This window comes from Tamandua tetradactyla, chromosome 8, assembly GCF_023851605.1.
Source record: "Tamandua tetradactyla isolate mTamTet1 chromosome 8, mTamTet1.pri, whole genome shotgun sequence".
Classification (NCBI taxonomy): Eukaryota; Metazoa; Chordata; class Mammalia; order Pilosa; family Myrmecophagidae; genus Tamandua; species Tamandua tetradactyla.
Window position 1 is genome coordinate 21690576 of NC_135334.1, and position 20319 is coordinate 21710894.

The 20319-nt window shown below is 46.2% G+C and overlaps 1 protein-coding gene across 6 annotated transcripts; it reads left to right on the forward strand.

The window, feature by feature from the left end:
- Positions 1-5778: 5778 nt before the first annotated feature.
- HYOU1 (hypoxia up-regulated 1) lies at positions 5779-17955 on the forward strand. Of its 6 annotated transcripts, none has more exons than XM_077112700.1 (26): positions 5779-5860; positions 6827-6924; positions 7153-7246; positions 7456-7534; positions 7692-7846; positions 7969-8045; positions 8359-8540; positions 8797-8912; positions 10521-10713; positions 10928-11062; positions 11230-11312; positions 11395-11527; positions 11710-11897; positions 12171-12309; positions 12866-12926; positions 13073-13152; positions 13467-13652; positions 13783-13955; positions 14115-14202; positions 14329-14451; positions 14633-14766; positions 14935-15019; positions 15651-15885; positions 15977-16027; positions 16302-16355; positions 16473-17955. In XM_077112700.1, exons 2-26 carry the CDS (start codon positions 6834-6836, stop codon positions 16532-16534), a joined length of 2997 nt encoding a protein of 998 aa, XP_076968815.1. In that variant the 5' UTR covers positions 5779-5860; positions 6827-6833; the 3' UTR covers positions 16535-17955. The 6 variants fall into 6 exon arrangements, with proteins under 6 accessions (XP_076968815.1, XP_076968817.1, XP_076968814.1 ...); XM_077112702.1 differs by having other exon boundaries at positions 5808-5941; XM_077112699.1 differs by lacking the exon at positions 5779-5860 and adding an exon at positions 6189-6455 and having other exon boundaries at positions 13786-13955.
- The last annotated feature ends 2364 nt before the right edge of the window (positions 17956-20319 follow it).

The following is a 20319-nucleotide window of genomic DNA, read 5'->3' on the forward strand; positions in this document are numbered from 1 at the left end:
GTGTGCCAAAGGAGCTGTCCTAGACAGCTATAGGTTTGCTATTTGCATGCCCCAAGGAGCGATATATAGAAGTGACAGTCATTTTGAGATAGCATGGACAAGTAAAAAAAGTGGCTATGTGATTAGTATTTGTGAGGGTTTTTTGTTATTTTCCCACACCCACCCACATACACACACACACAACTTTTTATCTTCTGACTATTTACTCTTTATTTCCACCAGCCCAGGAGTTCCTGGGATCAGGGGCTGTGTCTTGTTCACCACGAACCAGTCCCAACAGAGCCTGGTATGTGTTCCATGTTTGGCTGAAGGGATGAATACAGGAACGACTCTTCTTATCACCACTCAATCTGGTTGACAGAACAGGTAGAGTCCCTTTGTCTGACTAGATAAATGAGGTGAAGTTGTTAAGACCATGACGAATACATGTTAAAGGATGCAGTGTGAACGCAAAAAGAGATGTGAACAGCAAATAGACAGCGGCATCTTTGTTGTTGACTCGGGTGCTCCCCCTACTGTTCAATGGCAGAGAACCAGAAGCTTCCTTTCCCTGATTTACGTCTGAATCTGGCTCTGACTCTGCGGATTAGATCTTCTTATTGAAGAGAAGTACAAAGGGAGAGATTGGCCTGTCAGAGCGACCCTACCCCCATGGCGTTGCTCTGAACTTACTACCTTCCTTCCTTTCTTCATTTAAAAAATATATATTGAGCACTTGCTTTGCTGGGAATTGTTCTTTGATGCCCAGAATATAAACATGAACAAGATACAGTCCTTACCGTTTAGGGAGTTCAACCACCACTAGAGGGGACAGATATATAAAAGAATGATAGTAACAAGTCCTTAATTTTATGGAGTTATACGTAGCAAAGTGCTTTCACTTTTCGTGGAATCTTCATACCAACCATCTATGATGAGAAATCAGTCTCAAAGAGGTTAAAGTGGGCAAAATCATCAAAGTTCTTTGGAAATAAAACAAAAGTCCTTCAGCCCCCTAACCACTAATTAGATGATTTGCTGGGGTGTGAAGCTAAGCTATTCTTGTCAGAACATATGCTGGGGTTTGTCTTTTAGTTATAGTTGTCTAAATCCAAGAACTTCAGCAGGGAGGAAAATAGGCATACAACACAGAAAATGTGTACAAACTCACTTATATTTCTACAAAATGAAAATGTGATTTCTGAAGAGATCTTTAGTTTGAAATTACAGAGTCCACAGTTCAGAAACAAGAATGCAAGAATTTGCTTGCATTGCCTTCTCGTCTCCTTCAGAAAATTGCTACCCATGATGTAAAACAATCATATCCACTGGAGCAAAATAAGAACACTTCTTGTCACAGATACAGATTTTAATTTTTTATCACTTTTTTTTTCCTTATCTGGCTCTTTGGGTAGAAATCATTTTTCAGAATATTGAAAAGTCTATTTTTTGTTTGCTTGCTTGCTTTTTCTTTTAGGCCCCAAAAGGCTTGCAGCAGTTTCCACCTTAGGAGTAGCAAAGTCAATCTAAACTCAGATGCCTTATAATGCAGAGAATCCAGGACTCCACAACTACCGTGAGTGGAGAAATTAGCTGATTATTGACTGAAGAAATCTGGCCTGCAAAAAGGAAAGTAAATTCCCTTTGAATTTAGCAAAGCTTCTAATCAAGCTTTTAAAACTGCACTAGCCCCCATCTTTTAGTCTTATTTCTCTAGCTATTAACAAAAACAGCAAGAAGTTAGTTAATGCATACTTGGTGCTTAGTCAATTCCTGACACTGTATTGAGCACTGTGCCTCCTTCAATTTTTTTTTTTTAACTTTTTTGTTGTATAGTACAACATATATACAAAGCAAAGAAATAAAAAAGCAATAGTTTTCAAAGCACTCTTCAACAAGTAGTCACAGGAAAGATCCCAGAGTTTGTCATGGGCTACCATGTATATATTTTTTCCTTCTTCAATTTTTACACCAACCCTTGAAGGCATGTGTTAGCATGCTTCTTATAATGATGAGGGAACTGAGACTCGGAAAAGCTAAATTTGCCTGGAGCCTCATTCAGGTAGGAAATGGTGGAACATACTGGCAAACCCAGATCTGGTCAACTCCAAAGTCCAGAATTCTGGGTGCTCAATTTTCGGGTATCCTATACAAATTCATATGTGCCAAGACTTTTAAAATGCAATAATATTCTAGTGTTAAAGAAATAGGGGCTGTACTGCTGTTGGGGTGTATGTATTGTTAAACCTTTCTGGAAGGTAATTTGGGAATACGCATTGAAAGTCTAAACACAGGAAGATACCTTTTAGGCCAGCATTTCCACTTCTAAAAATTTATCCTAAGTAGACTGTAAGGGACGTAAAGATTTATCAACAAAGGTGTCTATTTTGGGTTTATAAGAGCGAAAAAGAAAGGAAGAGAGGGAAAACTACATAATTATCAAACTATTAATTTTGGTAAATAAATTATTATTCTTTCCCATGAAACAATCCCATAAATATAGCCACTGAAAATCCTGTAGAGGAAAAACATGACATAGGAAAATGTTCTCAATAAATTAAATGAAAAAGTTACAATATATTATTCACATTAAAGTTTAAGGTATGTGTGGACTATATACATAATACTACATGATTTAATCTGGAAAACGGAATTGGGTTTTTATTCTTTTCCTACGTCTCCCCAATTTTGCTCAATAACCACATACTCCTTTTATGATTTAAAAAATATCATCATAGGGCGGGCCATGGTGGCTCAGCAGGGAGAGGTCTCACCTGCCATGCTGGAGACTCAGGTTCGAATCCTGGTGCCTGCCTAAGCCAAAAATATATATATATATTTTTCTATAATGATGATATATATATATCATTATAGAAAAAAGCTTATCCCTGGGATAAGCTTTCTCCTGCTGAAAGTAAAGCTTTCCTCCTGCCTAGGATTATAACAACATTAAATCCTCAAATCTTTTGTGTGATGCACACAATAAACAATTTAAAAAAAGACAAAAAAGTTTAAATTTATCCAAGTATACATATGGAAAACTGCACATATTATTCCTATCACTATAGCTGTTTTGCCCATTTTTAACTTTGTAAAAGCAAAAGCATCTATAACTACTTCTTATAATGCACTTTGAAATTCATGTGTGTCTTTGTGTGTATATGTTATATTTCATAATTTTTTTAAAAAAGAACTAAAAATAAAAAAAAAAAAGTTCAGCTGGACCCTCCACCTGAAAGTGCAGTGTGCCTCTGGATATGTACATAGACGGAGAACTCTGCCAATTATTAAAGTAGCCCTCCATGGAGCCCCTTGTTTTTCCTGAGGAAAATAAAGTCTTGCTTCACGTTTATAACAACAACAACAAAAAAAAGCGCAAAAGTACATGGTATGTACTCTTTGGCTTCTGGTTTCTTTTGCTTAATATTACACTTATGAGATTCATTTAAGTTGTCCCATGTAACAGCAGGCCATTCATTCTCCTTGCTATATAGAATTCGATTGTGTGAATCTACCACAAATTATTTATCCACCCAATACTTGATGGATATGGGTTAGTTTTCATTTTGGAGCTATAATGAATCAAGCTGTTGCACAGTCTCTTGGTGAACATATGAATGTATTTGTTAGGTATAAATCTTAAGAATGGGACTCCTGGGTGAAAACTAATTTTTGAAAATATTTTCCTGGACAACATTGATCAACACGGCCCTCAGTTATAATTTGTGCCTATACCCTTGCTAATGTCTTCATTTTACTCTTCTGTCAGTTTCACATATGTCCTGCAAGACAGCAACTTCCTTCCCTTGGGTTTCTGCACATTGTCGGGGAGGGAGTGTAGCCCTCAAATGGTATTAACAAGTTATCTGGACAAGAACTAGTGAATTCAGCTGCTGAAATCAATCTAAGACAGGTGTTTTACATTTAAAAATTCTCATTGTCCTACAGCTCATTTTTGCAAAATTGAGTATACTCCTCTCTGGTCAGAAAACAAAACAGGTGACTCCCCAGAGCACTTGCACCTGCTGCCCCTCCCAGGGGACAGATATCTGGGTCTAGAGCATGAGATATTTTATCATGGCTACACGAAGCCATGCTCCCATCAACAGGGAGCAGAGGCAGAGTGGGGGAGCTATTAGGAACAGGAGACCTTGACTTCCTTAGCTTCTGAATCTGCAATCCTTCAATATGTTTTTTGTCTTTTTTTTCCTTCAATAGGTTTTTTTTGGATCTTTTTTTTTTTTTTTGACATGTGCAGGCTCTGGGAATCGAACCCAGGATTCCGGCTCAGCAGGCAAGAACTCTGCCACTGTTCAATAGGTTTTTAAAAGATTCAAGAAACCATGAACATATCTGTTTCCCAACAGACTGTAATCTGAGGGCAGGGCCAAGGATTCCTTGTACCTAGCCCATGACTACATATCACAGAGGCCTGATAAGTGTTAAAATGGTACTCTGTTTGAAACGGATAGAAAAAATCTTCTGGATAGTTGACCAAAAGTATAATCAATTCTTGAGGAACAAAATCATTCTCTGTGGAAGTGAACTAACATCTTACATATCCATCATTGTGGCTAAACAAATGCCATGCTATGGAATGTAGTACAGCAATAAATAACAGAGGTGAATCTTTACATATGACAGGGAAAATTCCATGATTTATTGTTAGTCTACAAAAAGCAAGTTGCAAATAATATACATTGTATAACATTTTATGGCTTAAAAAAAGACAAAAGCTACATGCTTCTAGAGAGAACATATACGTATGTGATATGTAAATGCGTGTGTGTGTGTCCGGTACTGCCAGTAGGTTTATTTCCTAAGAATAGACATCATCTGACTACTCTTCTCTCCCCCCCCATAAGCATCATGAAAAATGTAGAGAAAGGAACAGATGAGAGTTTCTGAAGCTCAGGTTTATCAAAACAATGGCGGTCACGGCCGGGCCTGCAAAACAGAGCGCTCACTAAAGGGAGGCCAGGCGTTGAGTTAGAGAAAACAGGCTACTGATTTCCACATTTAAGAAATGTGCTCTCCAAGGCCTGCACACATTTCCATGGGACTGTAAAATAACAGGGAAGGGAATATAGACAGCCAAATTCCTGCCCCAGGTGCTTTAATTCTACAACAGCAACAGAAAAGAGAAGGGGAAGATGTTACCGGATTTAGTGGGACACAAGTGCCTTTTGTTATGTGGCGCTTCAATGCTCTTTCGCATACAAAGGTGGCTTAGAGCAAGGAGTCCTGGCCAAATTTTGCCACTAATTCCTAGTGTTGTTTCCGACCCATTAGTGAACACCTTTTTTGTGTGGTTCGAGTTTCCTCAATGAAACGGAGGAGGGCTGGGGTGGACTACGCCTGCAGCGCAGACACTCTCTGATTTCTACCCAAAACCTAAGGGCAGTGCAATACCAACCAGCAAGCAGGCACAGCTTCCGCGTGGGGATGCCCGTCATCCCCATTCCTCGGCCGCGGCTCCCCAGGAAGAGGACGTTCGAGGGCGGGACCGAGAGTGCACCCGACTTGCCCGAGGCCGCGGTCACCCTCTAAACCCAGCAGTAAAACACCCAATGCCAAGGCCGGAGAGGCTCCCGCGAGGGCCCCTGAGCCGGCGCTGGGGAGGCGGGAGCGCAGCCCTTGGCCTGTGACGTGGACCAATCCCTGGCCGGCGTCGGCGGTTTTACCCCCCCAACTGGTGTACCCGCCCCACCGCCCTCCCCAGGCGACGGCGGAGGGGGCGGGCCCAGGACGTGGCCCAATAGGAGCGCGCGCTGGGGCGGCGGGGGGAGGGGCCGGGCGCGGGCGCAGGTCCGGGCGGCAGAGGCTCCAATGAGCGCGCGCCGCGTCCGGGGCCGGCTGGTGCGCGAGACACCGCGGAGAGGTTGGTGGCTAATGTAACAGTTTGCAAAAAGAGGGGAGTTGTGAAGGGCGCGGACGGTGGGGCGCTCTGCCGGCCTCTTGGGTACGTCCGTAGCTTTCGTCCCAGAACTGGGTCCAGAGAAGTGGAGCCAGGAGGTAGTGGGGATGGGGGCCGGCCGTCCTCCCAAGGGGAGGCAATGTGCTCGCTCCGAAGGCGGGCCGGTAGCTGGAGCGAGGGCCGCACGGACGGCGGCGCACTTGGGTCCTGCATCTCGGCCTTCGGGGCGCCCCCACGCGTTGGGGGTGGATCGGGACTCGTTTCCGGGAGTTGCGGGTGGGGGTGGTGGTGTTCCACTGCCTTGGTCAGGTGAGACTGAGGCTGAGGCGAACACCGGGATACTGGGTATCCGCCGGTGAGGAGCTTTAATCTCCAAGCACACCCTGTATGTGCGGGGTTTTGGAAAGGGGCGTGGAATGGGAAAGAGGGGCGGGGCAGGACCGTCCGGAGGGATGCCGAGGACCGGCCCTTCTTCCATCCCACTCTCTCCCAGCGTCACCATCTCTCAGTTCCCGTCCAGGCCCAAGTGTGGCTTTCCCTGCCAGTGGGGGAGCTCCAGGTATGAGGAGGTGGTTGAGCCCTGGGCTGAATCCCTGGCCCCACCCCAGACGTCTGACAGCAGGGTCATTTATTACCTGTGTAGATAGACAGAAGGCTCTGATCTCCTTCCTGCTAGCCTACTGCCTTTTCAGCTTAGGGATGGAGCCAAGGACCCCTGCTATTGTGCTTGACGTTTGTGTGGGCACTTCTGGGGATAATTAGAGAGTGGTTGGTACCCATCCATGAAGAAGGAGCGGAGGGCTGTGGCAGCTCTGCCCTGGGTGAGAATGAAGTAGAACTTAATGAATCTTAAGTCATCTTGGTTCTGGACACGGTTCTGTCTCCATTCAGTGTATCCAGTTACAAGTGTTTTTTTTTTTTCTTTCTCAGGGGCACGATGGCAACCACAGTCAGAAGGCAAAGGCCGAGGAGGCTAGCCTGTTGGGCCTTGATAGCTGTGCTTTTGGCAGACCTTTTGGCACTGAGTGGTGTGTATTCCAGCTGAGGGATCAAAAGAAGAATAAACGAGTGAATGATGAATGGTGGGAAGGGGAAACGAGGCTCAGTAGTTGGAAACTTCTGGACTCTTGAGTTGCTACGCCCAAGCTTTTCTTTGTCCTGTGCTCCTTCTCCATGGGGAGTGCTATGCTTTGATTAGAGGAACCTCAGGAAGTTGAGGGAAGAGGGGTTAATTGACAAACGTATTTCCCTTTCAGACACGCTGGCAGTGATGTCTGTGGACCTGGGCAGCGAGTCCATGAAGGTGGCCATCGTCAAACCTGGAGTGCCTATGGAAATTGTCTTGAACAAGTGAGGGCAGCCCCAGTGTCCGGGGTGGGGAGAGAGGGAGTCTGGGTTCTAGGTGGGTATGTGTTCTTTTTAGTGCCCACAGCTAAAAAGACTTTGGTATTTGAGTGATTGATAGTACGTGGGTTGTCAAGGCTCCTGAGAGCATATCCTGCTGCAGGTGGATTAATCTTCCCCTTTAGGCACCTGGGCCCAATGTCTCTTTTCCTCAGGGAATCCCGGCGAAAAACCCCAGTGTTTGTGACCCTGAAAGAAAATGAAAGATTCTTTGGAGACAGTGCAGCAAGCATGGTGAGCCCACAGCCCACCCCTTCCCAGAGACAGTGGGCAAGGAGAGGAGATGATAGACCCTAGACGGACTCTGTTCTCTTATTAGTCCTATGATGTAAGAGGGGGACGATAATGGGCTTAGGAGCCTAATACTTAACCTCCTTCTTAACCTCCTCAGGCCATCAAGAATCCGAAGGCTACACTTCGATACTTCCAGCACCTATTGGGGAAGCAGTCAGATAATCCCCATGTGGCCCTTTACCAGGCTCGTTTCCCAGAACATGAGCTAGGCTTCGACCCACAGAGACAGACTGTGCACTTCCAGATTAGTCCGTGAGTTTCTGGGAAGGCGGCTCAGCAGCCCTACTGGGCTCCTCATAGGAACGTGCTCATAATTGCCCTGCCTCTATGCCTGGCTTTGCTTGCCTCTAACTATCCCCCTCACCACTCACCAGGCAGCTGAAGGTCTCACCTGAGGAGGTCCTGGGTATGATTCTCAATTACTCTCGTTCCCTCGCTGAAGATTTCGCAGGTGAGTGGCCAAGATAAGGCCAGTGGAGGTCACATTCTCCAGGGTCCAAGGCAGTGGTCTTCAGACAGGGGCAATTTTGCCTCCCAGGGGACATTTGGCAACGGTTAGAGATACGTTTGGTTGTCACACTGGGGAGATGCTTCTGGTATCTAGTGGGTGGAGGCCAAGGATGCTGCTGTGCCTCCTATAAGGCATGGGCCAGCCCCTGCAATAAATAATTACCGAAGAATTACTATGTCCCTAGTGCCAAGGGTGGGAAACCTTCACCCAATGTGTGGAGCTGATGGAAACTCTGTCCTGTTGTCCTCTGTAGAGCAGGCCATCAAGGATGCAGTGATTACCGTGCCTGCCTTCTTCAACCAGGCTGAGCGCCGAGCTGTGCTGCAGGCTGCTCGCATGGCTGGCCTCAAAGTGCTGCAGCTCATCAATGACAATACTGCCACCGCCCTCAGCTATGGTGTCTTCCGCCGGAAAGATATCAACAGCACTGCTCAGGTGAGCCAGAGGTGCCTCCTGACCAAACATGCAAAGTGACTGATTCTGAGGAGAATGGAGGCCACTAGCTCATTTTACATCTTGTTTTGCCTGGTTGGCTCTTGACAGGTGTAGCGGCAGCCTCCTCTCAGCCTCTGTAGGAGCCATTCAGCTTTAAGTTGAGAGTTGGCATAACCCTTTGAGGCAGATAGGTGGGCAGGCAGGTACCCTGGAGTTAAATGAGGTTCCCACAATAGTTGTCTTGATGTCTCTGTAGAATATCATGTTCTATGACATGGGTTCAGGCAGCACTGTGTGCACCATCGTGACCTACCAGACGGTGAAGACGAAGGAAGCAGGGATGCAACCCCAGCTGCAGATTCGGGGAGTGGGGTAAGTAGGTGCTGAAGGAAGTGTTTCTGCTGAGGCACTTGGGTTGGGAGTCCCTTCTCTGGAGGGACAGCAGGGCCTTACTTTCCTGTTCCCTGTAGGAGTGCTCTCCTGGGTACTTCTCCCAAAAAACAAGGGAAGCTGGAGGTAGGGGAAGGACAATCAAGGAAGATTTAAAAGCAGGGCATTCCCTGAATGCCTCTCCTTCCTCTGAGGAATTCTAGAAGGCTGCAAGCCATACATCATGAGTCATTTCTTTTGCTTTTTTCGTTTCCAGTTTACTTACATAATTTCTGATTTAATGTCTTCTTTCTTGAGCCCATCCTTTTCTCACTACTATCCTAGTTCAAGCTGCTATTGCCCCCTCCCTTTTTGTTGTTGTTGTTTGTTTATTCATTTAGCATGTATTGAGCACCCAACCATATGCAATGGGAATTCACATGCTCCCGTTTGGTGTTCCTGAGTTTACAGTCTAATAGAGAAGGATCTTTCTAAGTCATTATTTAAATATCTTTTCTTTTTTTTTCTTTTACTTTATTTACTTACCTATTTTTATTAGAGCATTTGTAGGCTTACAGAAAATTCATGCAGAAAATACAGAGTCCCCCTATAACACTCCCCATCCCCACCTAACACACACACACAGTTTTTCCTATTATTAACATTTTGCATTTGTGTGGTATACCATGGCCTTTTTGTTTTTTTTTTTGAAATGATTTCTTTATTGAGATTAAATGACTACATTGATTTCACAGTACTATGGCATACTTACATTTAGCTAACATCACATATACTTTTTTTTTTGCATGGGCAGGCACCAGGGACTGAACCCAGGTCTCCAGAATGGCAGGCGAGAACTCTGCCTGCTGAGCCACCATGGCCCGCCCCATATATCCACTTTTTTTTTTTTTTTTATACCATGGCCTTTCACCAGCAGAATTACCAAAGAGATTTCTCACTTGCGATGTGGTCTTCTTCCAGTCTGGCATGTGAAACTGTGTCTGTTTCAGCTTGGCTTTAACCTTGAGCTCTCTTGCTCTTTGAGCTCCAGCAGTACCTGCCTTTCTTTTCTCAGTGTTCTCTCCTACTTCAGGGTCTCTACACATAACTCTTCTGTCAAGGACATTCTTTCCTTTCCTTTTCACCTAGTTAATTGCAGCTCATCTGTCCAGTTCCAGTTCACACATCATTTCTCTGACATCTCTAAATAGCTCACATCTCCCACACGTATGCTCTAATAGCATTTTCTGCCTCTTTCTTATTATTTTACATATTTGATTACTAGAGAGCAGGAACCCTATGTTGTTGTTTTTGGGTTTTTTTGGTTCATAGGACTTGTCTATGTCTATGTTTTGTTGTATCCCAAGACAAGTACATAGATGATGCTCAGTAAAGACTGTTGACTGACTGGGTTATGACCTGTCACTGCAGGTTGTCACCTGTGCTGTGGGGAATTGAAGGCAGAGTATGTTTACACACTTGGGGTATTTGGGAGTGAACAGGGCCCCCTGAAACAAGGAAAGGTGGCATGTAGGATGAGAGTCAGGCTCCTGGTAAATGAGGGGATCCCATGTGTTCCTCACACTTATCCCTGCTATCTTTGTCTAACAGGTTTGATCGCACACTGGGGGGCCTGGAGATGGAGCTCCGGCTGCGTGAGCACCTGGCAGGACTTTTCAATAAACAGCACAAGGGCCAAAGAGTGAAGGATGTGCAGGAGAACCCCCGTGCTATGGCGAAGCTGCTTCGTGAGGCCAATCGACTCAAAACAGTCCTGAGTGCCAACGCTGACCACATGGCACAGGTTCCTATGTGTGCCTGGCTGAGGGCAAATCTTCCCCACCCAGAGGGCAGAGGAACCCACCATCCTGAGCTTGCCACTTGTGCCTGCTGTGGCCTGTACCCTTTCCCATTCCTCCCCCCATCCTCCCAAAGACCTGTTCCCTTAGTCTCTGCCCTACCCACCCGGAGAGCAGGACCTGGCTGAGGGCTCCCTGACACTCCTCACCCTTCCCCAGATTGAGGGCCTCATGGATGATGTGGACTTCAAGGCAAAAGTGACGCGAGTGGAGTTTGAGGAGCTATGTGCAGACTTGTTTGAGCGGGTGCCTGGGCCTGTACAGCAGGCACTCCAGAGTGCTGAAATGAATTTGGTGAGGGGCCAGTTGGAAATGGGGGTGTCCAGTGGGGATGGGGTGGGAGACAAGTGGGGTAAAAAGCGATTAGATGGTAGGAGGGGGAGGAGAAACACATCAAGGTAAGTGTCTACTGAGGAGGAGGGTTAACTGCATGCTGTCCCACCTTATCCCCCACTTTGCAGGATGAAATTGAGCAGGTGATCTTGGTGGGCGGGGCCACTCGGGTCCCCAAAGTTCAGGAGGTGCTGCTGAAGGCTGTGGGCAAGTGAGTGTGAGGGATGGGGCATGTGAGTTATTCTACCTCGGGGCTCCACTGTGGGCGTTGCTGAAACTGGGGCCTTTTATAGGGAGGAGCTAGGGAAGAACATCAATGCAGATGAAGCAGCTGCTATGGGGGCTGTATACCAGGCAGCTGCACTCAGCAAAGCCTTCAAGGTGAAGCCATTTGTAGTTCGAGATGCAGTGATCTACCCCATCCTGGTGAGTGATCCTGTGTGATCAAGTGACAAGCTCCCTTTACCTCTCCAGGTATGATCTCCCCTTCTCTCTGCTCTAGTGTGAAATGTCCTTTTGTCTTTCTGCCAAGAGATGTTTCCCACCCATCCTTACTCCTGGAGCCTACCCAGGTTTTTCAGTGCACCTTCTCTCTGCTTGCTGTGTAGGTGGAGTTCACAAGGGAGGTGGAGGAAGAGCCTGGGATTCGCAGCCTGAAGCATAATAAACGTGTGCTGTTTTCTCGGATGGGGCCCTACCCTCAGCGCAAAGTCATCACCTTTAACCGCTACAGCCATGATTTCAACTTCCACATCAACTACGGTGACCTGGGCTTCCTGGGGCCTGAGGATCTACGGTGAGGGGGCGGGCACGATGGGATTTACAGGGGTGGGGGTAGGGTGGGAGATGTGGCTGCCAACAGCGTGAGGATTGAGGGTGAGGGAAGATTTGGGACTGCAGGACTGAAAGAGGGGGCACAGGCTGTGGCTCAGGTTGCGAGCATCTTCTCTGGAGAGTGTTTCCACCCTCCTGTGTCATTGGATAAGGCCCATGACCTCTTATGCCTGGAAGTAAGAGCTGGAGGCAGGCTGGGTAGTTTCCCTCTAATTCCTGTCTTGTCCCCAAACAGGGTATTTGGCTCCCAGAATCTGACCACCGTGAAGCTAAAAGGTGTGGGTGAGAGCTTCAAGAAGTATCCTGACTACGAGTCCAAGGGCATCAAGGCTCACTTCAACCTGGATGAGAGTGGTGTGTTAAGCCTGGACAGGGTGAGAGCAAAAGGAGGCCCTGTGTACTGGGCACTACTTGGCCCTACTAGCCTTCTCCAAAGCAGGCTTCAAGGTAGAACACGATGAACAAGATGGGTTTTAGAGTCAGAGAAATCTTGACTCTAAACAAAGCTAATCAGGGATCTAGTGTGGGCATTCTCGTAGCCTTTAAATGCTTAGGGGCACTGTAAATTGCTCAGATGGAAATATAAAATGGTTGAGGAACCCATTTTTGAAGAACTGTTTAGGGATTATACTATGGGAAACAATGGTCCATACTGTTACTGAGTGGATAAATGGTGGGGGAGGGGGTGGGTTCCTGGGGAGGGGTAAGAAGAGGAGCTGGGATCCTGTTCTCAGAGGGCTAATAATCAAATAGGGGTGGATGACTTGATCCAAGAGTTTAGAGGACAGCAGGTGAGAGAATAAGCCAGCACAGTTGGACGTCCTGTAGATGTGCACAAGCAAGCCTCCCCTGTGGCAGGGTGTTTGTGGGAAAAAGACAGGGTAGCATGTGGGACACCCTCATTTCTTCATTCCAAATCCCTGTTTTCAGGTGGAGTCTGTATTTGAGACATTGGTGGAGGACAGCCCAGAAGAGGAATCTACTCTGACCAGTAAGATAAGCTTGTACACCTGTGTGTGAGAGAGAAAAAACTTACTTGTGTGTATTTTGGGGAGGTGAGCAAGGCATTGCTGTCTGATAAGGAGATGAGACACTGCTGCAGTCCTCTTTTGAATCTTGGGGTTTTCTTCCCCCTAGAACTTGGCAATACCATTTCAAGCCTGTTCGGAGGTGGTACCACACCAGATGCCAAAGAGAATGGTACAGAAACTGTCCAGGTAAGCCCAAGATGGAGCCTCCCTTTCCCCCAGCCCATGAGGAATTAACCATGCTCTCCTCTGGACCCTGAGCTACTCCCAGTACTAGAGTTGTCAAGGCCCATCCCCTCCTCCAGGCTCTTCTCACTTTGTCCAGCTAGACTGTTACAGTCCACATCTCCCATTGCATGCAGTTGTCATCTGTCCACCCCCAAACTATGTCTTGAACAGCAAGCCCCTCAGAAGCAGAGCTGGGTGGTCAAGTGTTGCTGAGGCCAGTCCTGATCCGAAGACTGCCAGTGATTGTTGTCTACTTGTATATGATTGGTTTTTAGGAGGAAGAAGAAAGTCCTGCTGAGGGGAGCAAGGATGAGCCTGGGGAGCAAGTGGAACTTAAGGAGGAAGCTGAGGCCCCGGCGGAGGATACCTCTCAGCCCCCACCCCCTGAGTCTAAGAGGGACACAACCCCTAATGGAGAAAAGGTGGCAGAAAAAGAAAATGGGGAAAAGTCTGAGGCCCAGGTGAGCGGTGGGCACAGTAAGACAGCCAGGGACCCAGAAGCTAAAGGAACAGAAGTGTACTTTGTTTCTTGCCCTCTGGAGCCCTGCCCTCTAGAGGCTTTCCCTGACCTTCCTGTCTTTTCCCACCCAGAAGCCAAGTGAAAAGGGAGAGGCAGGGCCTGAGGGTGTCCCTCCTGCCTCTGAGGAAGGAAAGAAGCAGAAGCCTGCCCGGAAGCAGAGAATGGTAGAGGAGATTGGCGTGGAGCTGGTCGTTCTGGACCTGCCTGACATGCCTGAGGATGAGCTGGCTCGTTCAATGCAGAAGTAAGTGAGGGGTGGGAGTGCAGGCGTGTGCATGTGTGTGCACGGGTGTAGTGTGTAGGGTGGAGAGCACGTGGAATGGCGCTCCTGGGAGGGAGAGAGCTGTCTGACATGGGATCCAAGTTCTAACACACCCACTCCCTTATCCTTGCCTCACCACAGACTTCAGGACTTGACCCTCAGAGACCTGGAGAAACAGGAACGGGAGAAAGCTGCCAACAGTTTGGAAGCTTTCATTTTTGAGACCCAGGTTGGTAAGCAGGAAGCCTGCACTCCTTCCTGGCCTTTGTGGTAGGGAAGACTCTGGCTCTGGGAGCCCTGCCTTCCAAGGCTCACAAGTGTGTATGTGTATGTGCATGTATGTTTTCTTCCCTAGGACAAGCTCTACCAACCTGAATACCAGGAGGTGTCCACCAAGGAACAGCGTGAAGAGATCTCTGGGAAACTCAGTGCCGCTTCCACCTGGCTGGAGGACGAAGGCTTTGGAGCCACCACAGTGGTGAGTGGCCTTCCCAGGACATGGAGGATGGGATGGGAGCTCTCTTTTTCCTGTCCCAGGGTCAGAGAGAGTGAGAAGAGCTGGAGCGTGAAGCCATAAAGAGAGATGCAGTGTTTGATTCCAGTGCTCTCTTGTCATCCTTTCAACCCATCTGTCCACCACCCCACCCCACACCCATTAGATGCTAAAGGAGAAGCTGGTGGAGCTAAGAAAGTTGTGCCATGGGTTGTTTTTTCGGGTGGAAGAGCGCAAGAAGTGGCCTGAACGACTGTCTGCCCTTGACAGTCTCCTCAATCATTCCAGCATGTTCCTCAAGTGAGTTGCCCTATACTCTTTCTTCCTTTTACAGTCCCATCAAGGCCACTGGCTTCATCATCCCTATTAGCTTCCATGCTCTGCCCTCATTGCCCAACACCCACAGCCTGAGCCTCTCTTACCCTGCCCTCTTCATATGGGGCTGATTTTCTCCTCTCTGGCTTCCAGGGGAGCCCGGCTCATCCCAGAGATGGACCAGATCTTCACTGAGGTGGAAATGACAACTTTAGAGAAAGTCATCAATGAGACCTGGGTAATCACTGTGTAAATACTTACCTGCCATGGTGTACCATTCAAGGCAACCTGGAGATACAGAAGAATGGAGTTGTGGCAGCCTCTGCCTCCTGGCTTAGAGCCTAATAGGGAAGGAAAGAGATGTTTGTAGTTGAGGCTTGTCTGATGAGCCCCAAACAAGGATAATAGCTTGAGTCATTGGATTGAAGGAGCGACAAAGCCCATCCCCATGAGGTTAGAGTGGGCTACTTTGAGGAGCTGGGCTTTGAGTTGGGCCCAGAAAATAGGCCAGGGGTTGGCTAGGTGTTATGTGAGGCGGAAAATGTTTTGGACCTATGGGAGCCTTTTTTGAGCCAGAGCTCAGGATTGGAAGGGCAAAATGGGAATAATCAAGAAGTTAGTTCAGCTGTAGTTAGGCCATGAGGTTGAAAGGTGTCTTTAGGATTCCATTGTGGACAGCCTTGAATGCCAGGCTGAGGATTCTGCTTACCCCTGTGGAGCTGATGACCATGGGTGGGTGGGGGTGGGGGCAGAGTGATTTGAAGTCTGAAAGAAGAATCCGAGTCTAGTTGGGGGTACCATTTCATCAGGGACAGAGATGTCAGCTCTCTCCACAGCTAGGTCTGAGTCTGTCCTGACCTCACCCACAGGCCTGGAAGAATGCGACGATGGCTGAGCAAGCCAAGCTTCCTGCCACAGAGAAGCCTGTGCTGCTTTCAAAAGACATTGAGGCCAGGATGATGGCCCTGGACCGTGAGGTGCAGTATCTGCTCAATAAAGCCAAGTTTGCCAAGCCCCGGCCTCGGCCCAAAGACAAGAATGGGACCCGGGCAGAGCCTCCCCTCAATGCCAGTGACCAGGGGGAGAAAGTCATCCCTCCACCAGGTGAGGGCAGAGTGCCTGGCTCCAGGTTCTATTGGGCAGGGAGTTCTCCTTTCCCTCCTGGGGCTACATTCTACCACCTGTCTCCTTCTAGGCCAGGCTGAAGATGCAAAGCCCATTTTAGAACCTGAGAAAGTAGAGACTGGTGAGTTGAGGAAACCGGTTGGGAACGTGGAGATTGCAGTAGCCTAGAGCTTGGCAAACTATTGCAGGCGGGTCCTCTTTCTGTACACCCCATGAGCTGTGTATGGTCTTTATACTTTCTAAATATTTAAAGGCGGGGGGGAAGGACATGCAAAGAGACCGGATGTGGCCCACAAATCTTAAAATATTTACCATCTGGCTCTTTTCATAAAACTTGCCAGTCACCTCCATTAGCCCCTTTCTCTGCAGAGACTAACCTATTCCTTCTGAAAAAGCAGGATCTAAACAAGCAGATGCTGAGCCTCTGGAGTTAGGAGGTCCTGGAGCAGGTAAGGGTAGAGCTGGGGGTATGAGGGAAGCTTGATGGGGCCTGGGGGGAAATATCTGCAAAGAACTGGCATTTCTGACCTGCTATCATTCCCTCTCTCCTCACCCCTATCCCACAGAATCTGAGCAGAAGGAGCAGCCGACAGGACAGCAGCCGTCTTTGAAGAATGATGAACTATAACCCCCACTTCCAGTTTCCCCATTCCTTCCACCCCCTTCTCTCACCACCTCTATTTATTAACCATCGAGGGTGAGGGGAGGGGTTGGTCCTGCCCTCAAGCTGAAAGTCCTTTTCACTCTTCTGTGGGTGGAGGTGTGGAAAAGGGAAAGAAAGGGACAGCTCACCAGTTCCTTCTGGAGTAGCTCTGTGGTTAAAAACTGAAAATTTTCTATCCCCAGTCCTACTCCCTGGTCTTCCACCCATCCAGGCCCTAAATTTGGGGGTAAAAATCACTATTACATCTTCATTCTTTGCCAGTGGGTGGGTGAGAGAATAGCCATCAGTGGTTGACAGATACCTGGTAGGGGGAAGGTTGTCCTGGGACACTGGCGAGTCTCTAGTTTTCTCTAGTCATCCTCCCTCCCTCCTTGCTGCTTCTCCTGCTAATCAACATCCCATTACTACCTAGCAAGAGGGCCATGGGATCAGTGTCTGCAGAGCCTTGGTTTCTGAGTGCCTATCTATGTTCCTTTCCTCCTCTACCATCTTCTCTTTCCCTTAAAAAAAAGGCCTATAAGCACCATCTGTCTCATTTCCCATGGGTTTCCTTGCCTCTGCCTCCTGTCCAAAGTCCTTCTATCTGGATGGCTGAAGTAAATCTAGGTGGATTCCCGTTCACACTTAACAACCCCTAATGGCTAGAGTAGGCAGGGAGAAAGTGAAGAGGATCCAGCTGCCTAGTCGGAAGTGAGAAATGTGAATGCCTGGTAGCATTCCTGTCCAGGAAAGCATTGTGGAGTGATTGGCATGGGATGCCAGCATTCTGTAAGCACTGTCAACATTTTTACCTTCCCAGTAACCTAGTACAAGGTCCATTGAACTACCTGCCCCCTTCTCCTTCCAAACAGAGCCTTTCCCTCATCCCTTTACCCACCCACTACCCCCTCCCCCGGGTTGACCAAAATGTGCTTTCTACTGTGAGCCCCTCTCCCAAGACCCCCCGGGAAGGAAAGAGAGACCATGGTGTGAATGTAAAAATGCCAACTTGGTATCTCTTTGATGCAGGCTTTGTAGGTGAAGGAAGAAAGTGAGGGCTGATCTTCCTTACCTGCATTGCTCTGCTGAGATGGTGGCTCCCTTGTCTACCAGGTCCAACTGCTAGGGAGCTTGTCCTCCAGCGTTCTGTCTGTAGGAGAGGCCCAGGTTGCCTCCCGGCTGCCAAAGCAAGGGAGAGCCACTTCATGTCTGTCTTTTTTATCCTTCTTCTTTTTTTTTTTTTGCCACATTGGCAGAAATAGGACCTAAGGGTCCTGCCCCCACTCCCTCTTCTTTGTGTTTGAGTTTTTCATTAGCATTTGAAGCTGGTAGGACAGGTTTGAGTCAAAATTATACTTTGCTCCATTGTTAATTGAGAAACTTTCAATAAAATATTCTTTTCTACAGTTATTGTGCTGTGATTTTTTTTCATGGTGTTTACTTCTTGAATATAAATAAAAACATGTTTATTATAAAGAATTTGAAAGAAGTTTGAGTAATAGTATTACCTATAATGCTCCCTCCAGAGGTAATTAGTAACATATTGGACTTAGTTTTACATATTGATATTTATATTGTACTTGTAATCTTACTTTTTAAAAAATAATTTAACACCTGGTGCCTGCCCATGCAAAAATAATAATAATTTAACATCATGTTAATATCGATGTGTACTGATAGTATATTTTTTTTAAGAAGGAGGGGAGAAGAGTAAGTTCTTAACAGAAAAATACTAATAAAGGAATGAGAAAATCCTCAATTTGAGCAAGAATTATCAATGGATGCTAAAATCCATTGGGTGAAAGATTGTTGGAACATATTTATGCAATACCAAAGAATAATGCCATGGATTACTTAGTAATTACAAAGAAAAAAAGGCACCTTTACAAAAATGTAGAAATCAGATGGGCACCATTTTAACCAAATGATCAAACATCATGTTCCTCCTGATAGAAGGCACTGAGATGGGTACATCACCTCTACAGTGTTTTGGCTGAAATTGGTTAACCTGATCCATAGCATCCCTTAAATCCATATTGAAAGATATTCAGCAAAACAACTAGCCTGGACTTCTGAACGATTTTTACAAGGGATTGATTATAGGAGACTGAAGAATTATGACTGCATGCAACATATAACCCTTAATTGGATTTTGGGTTTTTTAAAAAGGTCTTTGGAAAAATTGAAGACACTTAAGCATGGACTATACATTCAAATACATTTCCTAAGTGTTAAAATTGTATTGTGGTTATGTAGGAGAATATCTTTCTTTTAGGGAGATACAGGCCAAAATATATGAGTGAAGTTTCATGATGTCAGCAACTAATTTTCAAAAGTTCAACACAAATACATTTATGTATAATTATACAGAGATTACGCAAACAGCAAAATATTTGTTGAGTTTCTAGGTGAGGAGTATTCTTGCAACTTTTCTGTAGGTTTCAAAGTTTCCAAAATAAAAGGACAGGGAAGTTATCTTAATTTAGGTGGTGGTTATAGGGCCTTTAGGTATGTAAAGAAATTACTGAGCTGCACATTTAAGATTGGTGCTTTTTTTTTTTTTTTTACTTTGTGTATGTCACACCGAAAAAAAAAAAAGGGTGGAAAATACAGAGATGGCCCTCCTTGCCTAAAAGGTAAAGTGGGGATTCTAAGGTTTGGTTTGGTTTGGTTTGGGGAGAAAACCATTTCCTGGTTCTCTGATCAACTTCACTGAAAGCTCAGCAAGTGGTACACATTTAAAGTCTGAGTTAGAAGAAAAAAAAAAGTCTGAGTTAGGGCAGGCCATGGTGGCTCAGCAAAATTCTTATCTGCTTTGCCAGAGACCTGGGTTGGATTCCTGCTGCCTGCCCATTCAAAAAAGAAAGAAAGAAAAGAAGGGCCTGGCTCAGGAGTTACCTGTTAAAGAATTTCAGCCACATGGTAGTTGCATCTTATCTCACCTCCATCTTTTTTTCCAGACCATCTTCCCCACCCTAAACCCCACCCTAAAAGATCTTTGCTGTCAACTTTGGAGTGCTTATAACTTCTTGCAGCAACTCTCCAGTGTGATTTATGAACGTGCTTGTTGCCTAGAACTCTTACCTAAATCTCCTATTGTTGGCTAACATGGTGTACAGTCTACTGAGTCCTCAAAAGGAACCTATGAGGTTGGTACAGCTATTATCTCCTTTTAAAGAAGGAACTGGAGCTCGTACAGATTACCTAAAGTCATGCTGTTACAAGATAGCAGCAGGTGGAGGATTAGAATTTAAGGTTTACTCCTGGCCCATACATTAAACATGGGGACGATTTGGTTTTATCTCTATCCCCAACACAGTCTGACCACAATCCTATTTTTAAATTGTGCTTATTAATTTCGTATAGAAATTATTGTGTTCTACAAAGCCTTTCCCATCTTGGGAGCAACTCGGAAACAGTATCCCGTGTGTTAAGAAAGTGGGAGGCACTCACTAAAAACCGGTTTGTTGAAAGCATCAGTTCAGAAATGACATAACTTAAAACATGGACTATAGTTAATAGTGGAATTATAAAACTGTGTGTCAGTTGTGACAAATGTTCCACACCAGTGCAAGTTATTAATGGTCGTATATGGGAATTCTGTATTTTATGCATGATTGTTCTATAAACCAAGACTTCTCTAATAAATAAAAAAATTTTTTAATTGAAAAAAATTTTGTTAAAGAAGCGACATAACTAGTACCAACCGGTAAGAGGCGCTGTCTCCATGATCGCACCAGCGTGCCCGCAGCACTACGTCTAAATCTGCG

Coding starts and splice junctions, on each gene's coding strand:
- HYOU1 (XM_077112697.1), top strand. CDS start 6,313: ATGGGAAAGAGGGGCGGGGCAGGACCGTCCGGAGGGATGCCGAGGACC. Junction 11,898..12,170: donor CTGGGGCCTGAGGATCTACG/GTGAGGGGGCGG, acceptor GTCCCCAAACAG/GGTATTTGGCTCCCAGAATC. Junction 13,653..13,782: donor GGGAAAAGTCTGAGGCCCAG/GTGAGCGGTGGG, acceptor TTTCCCACCCAG/AAGCCAAGTGAAAAGGGAGA.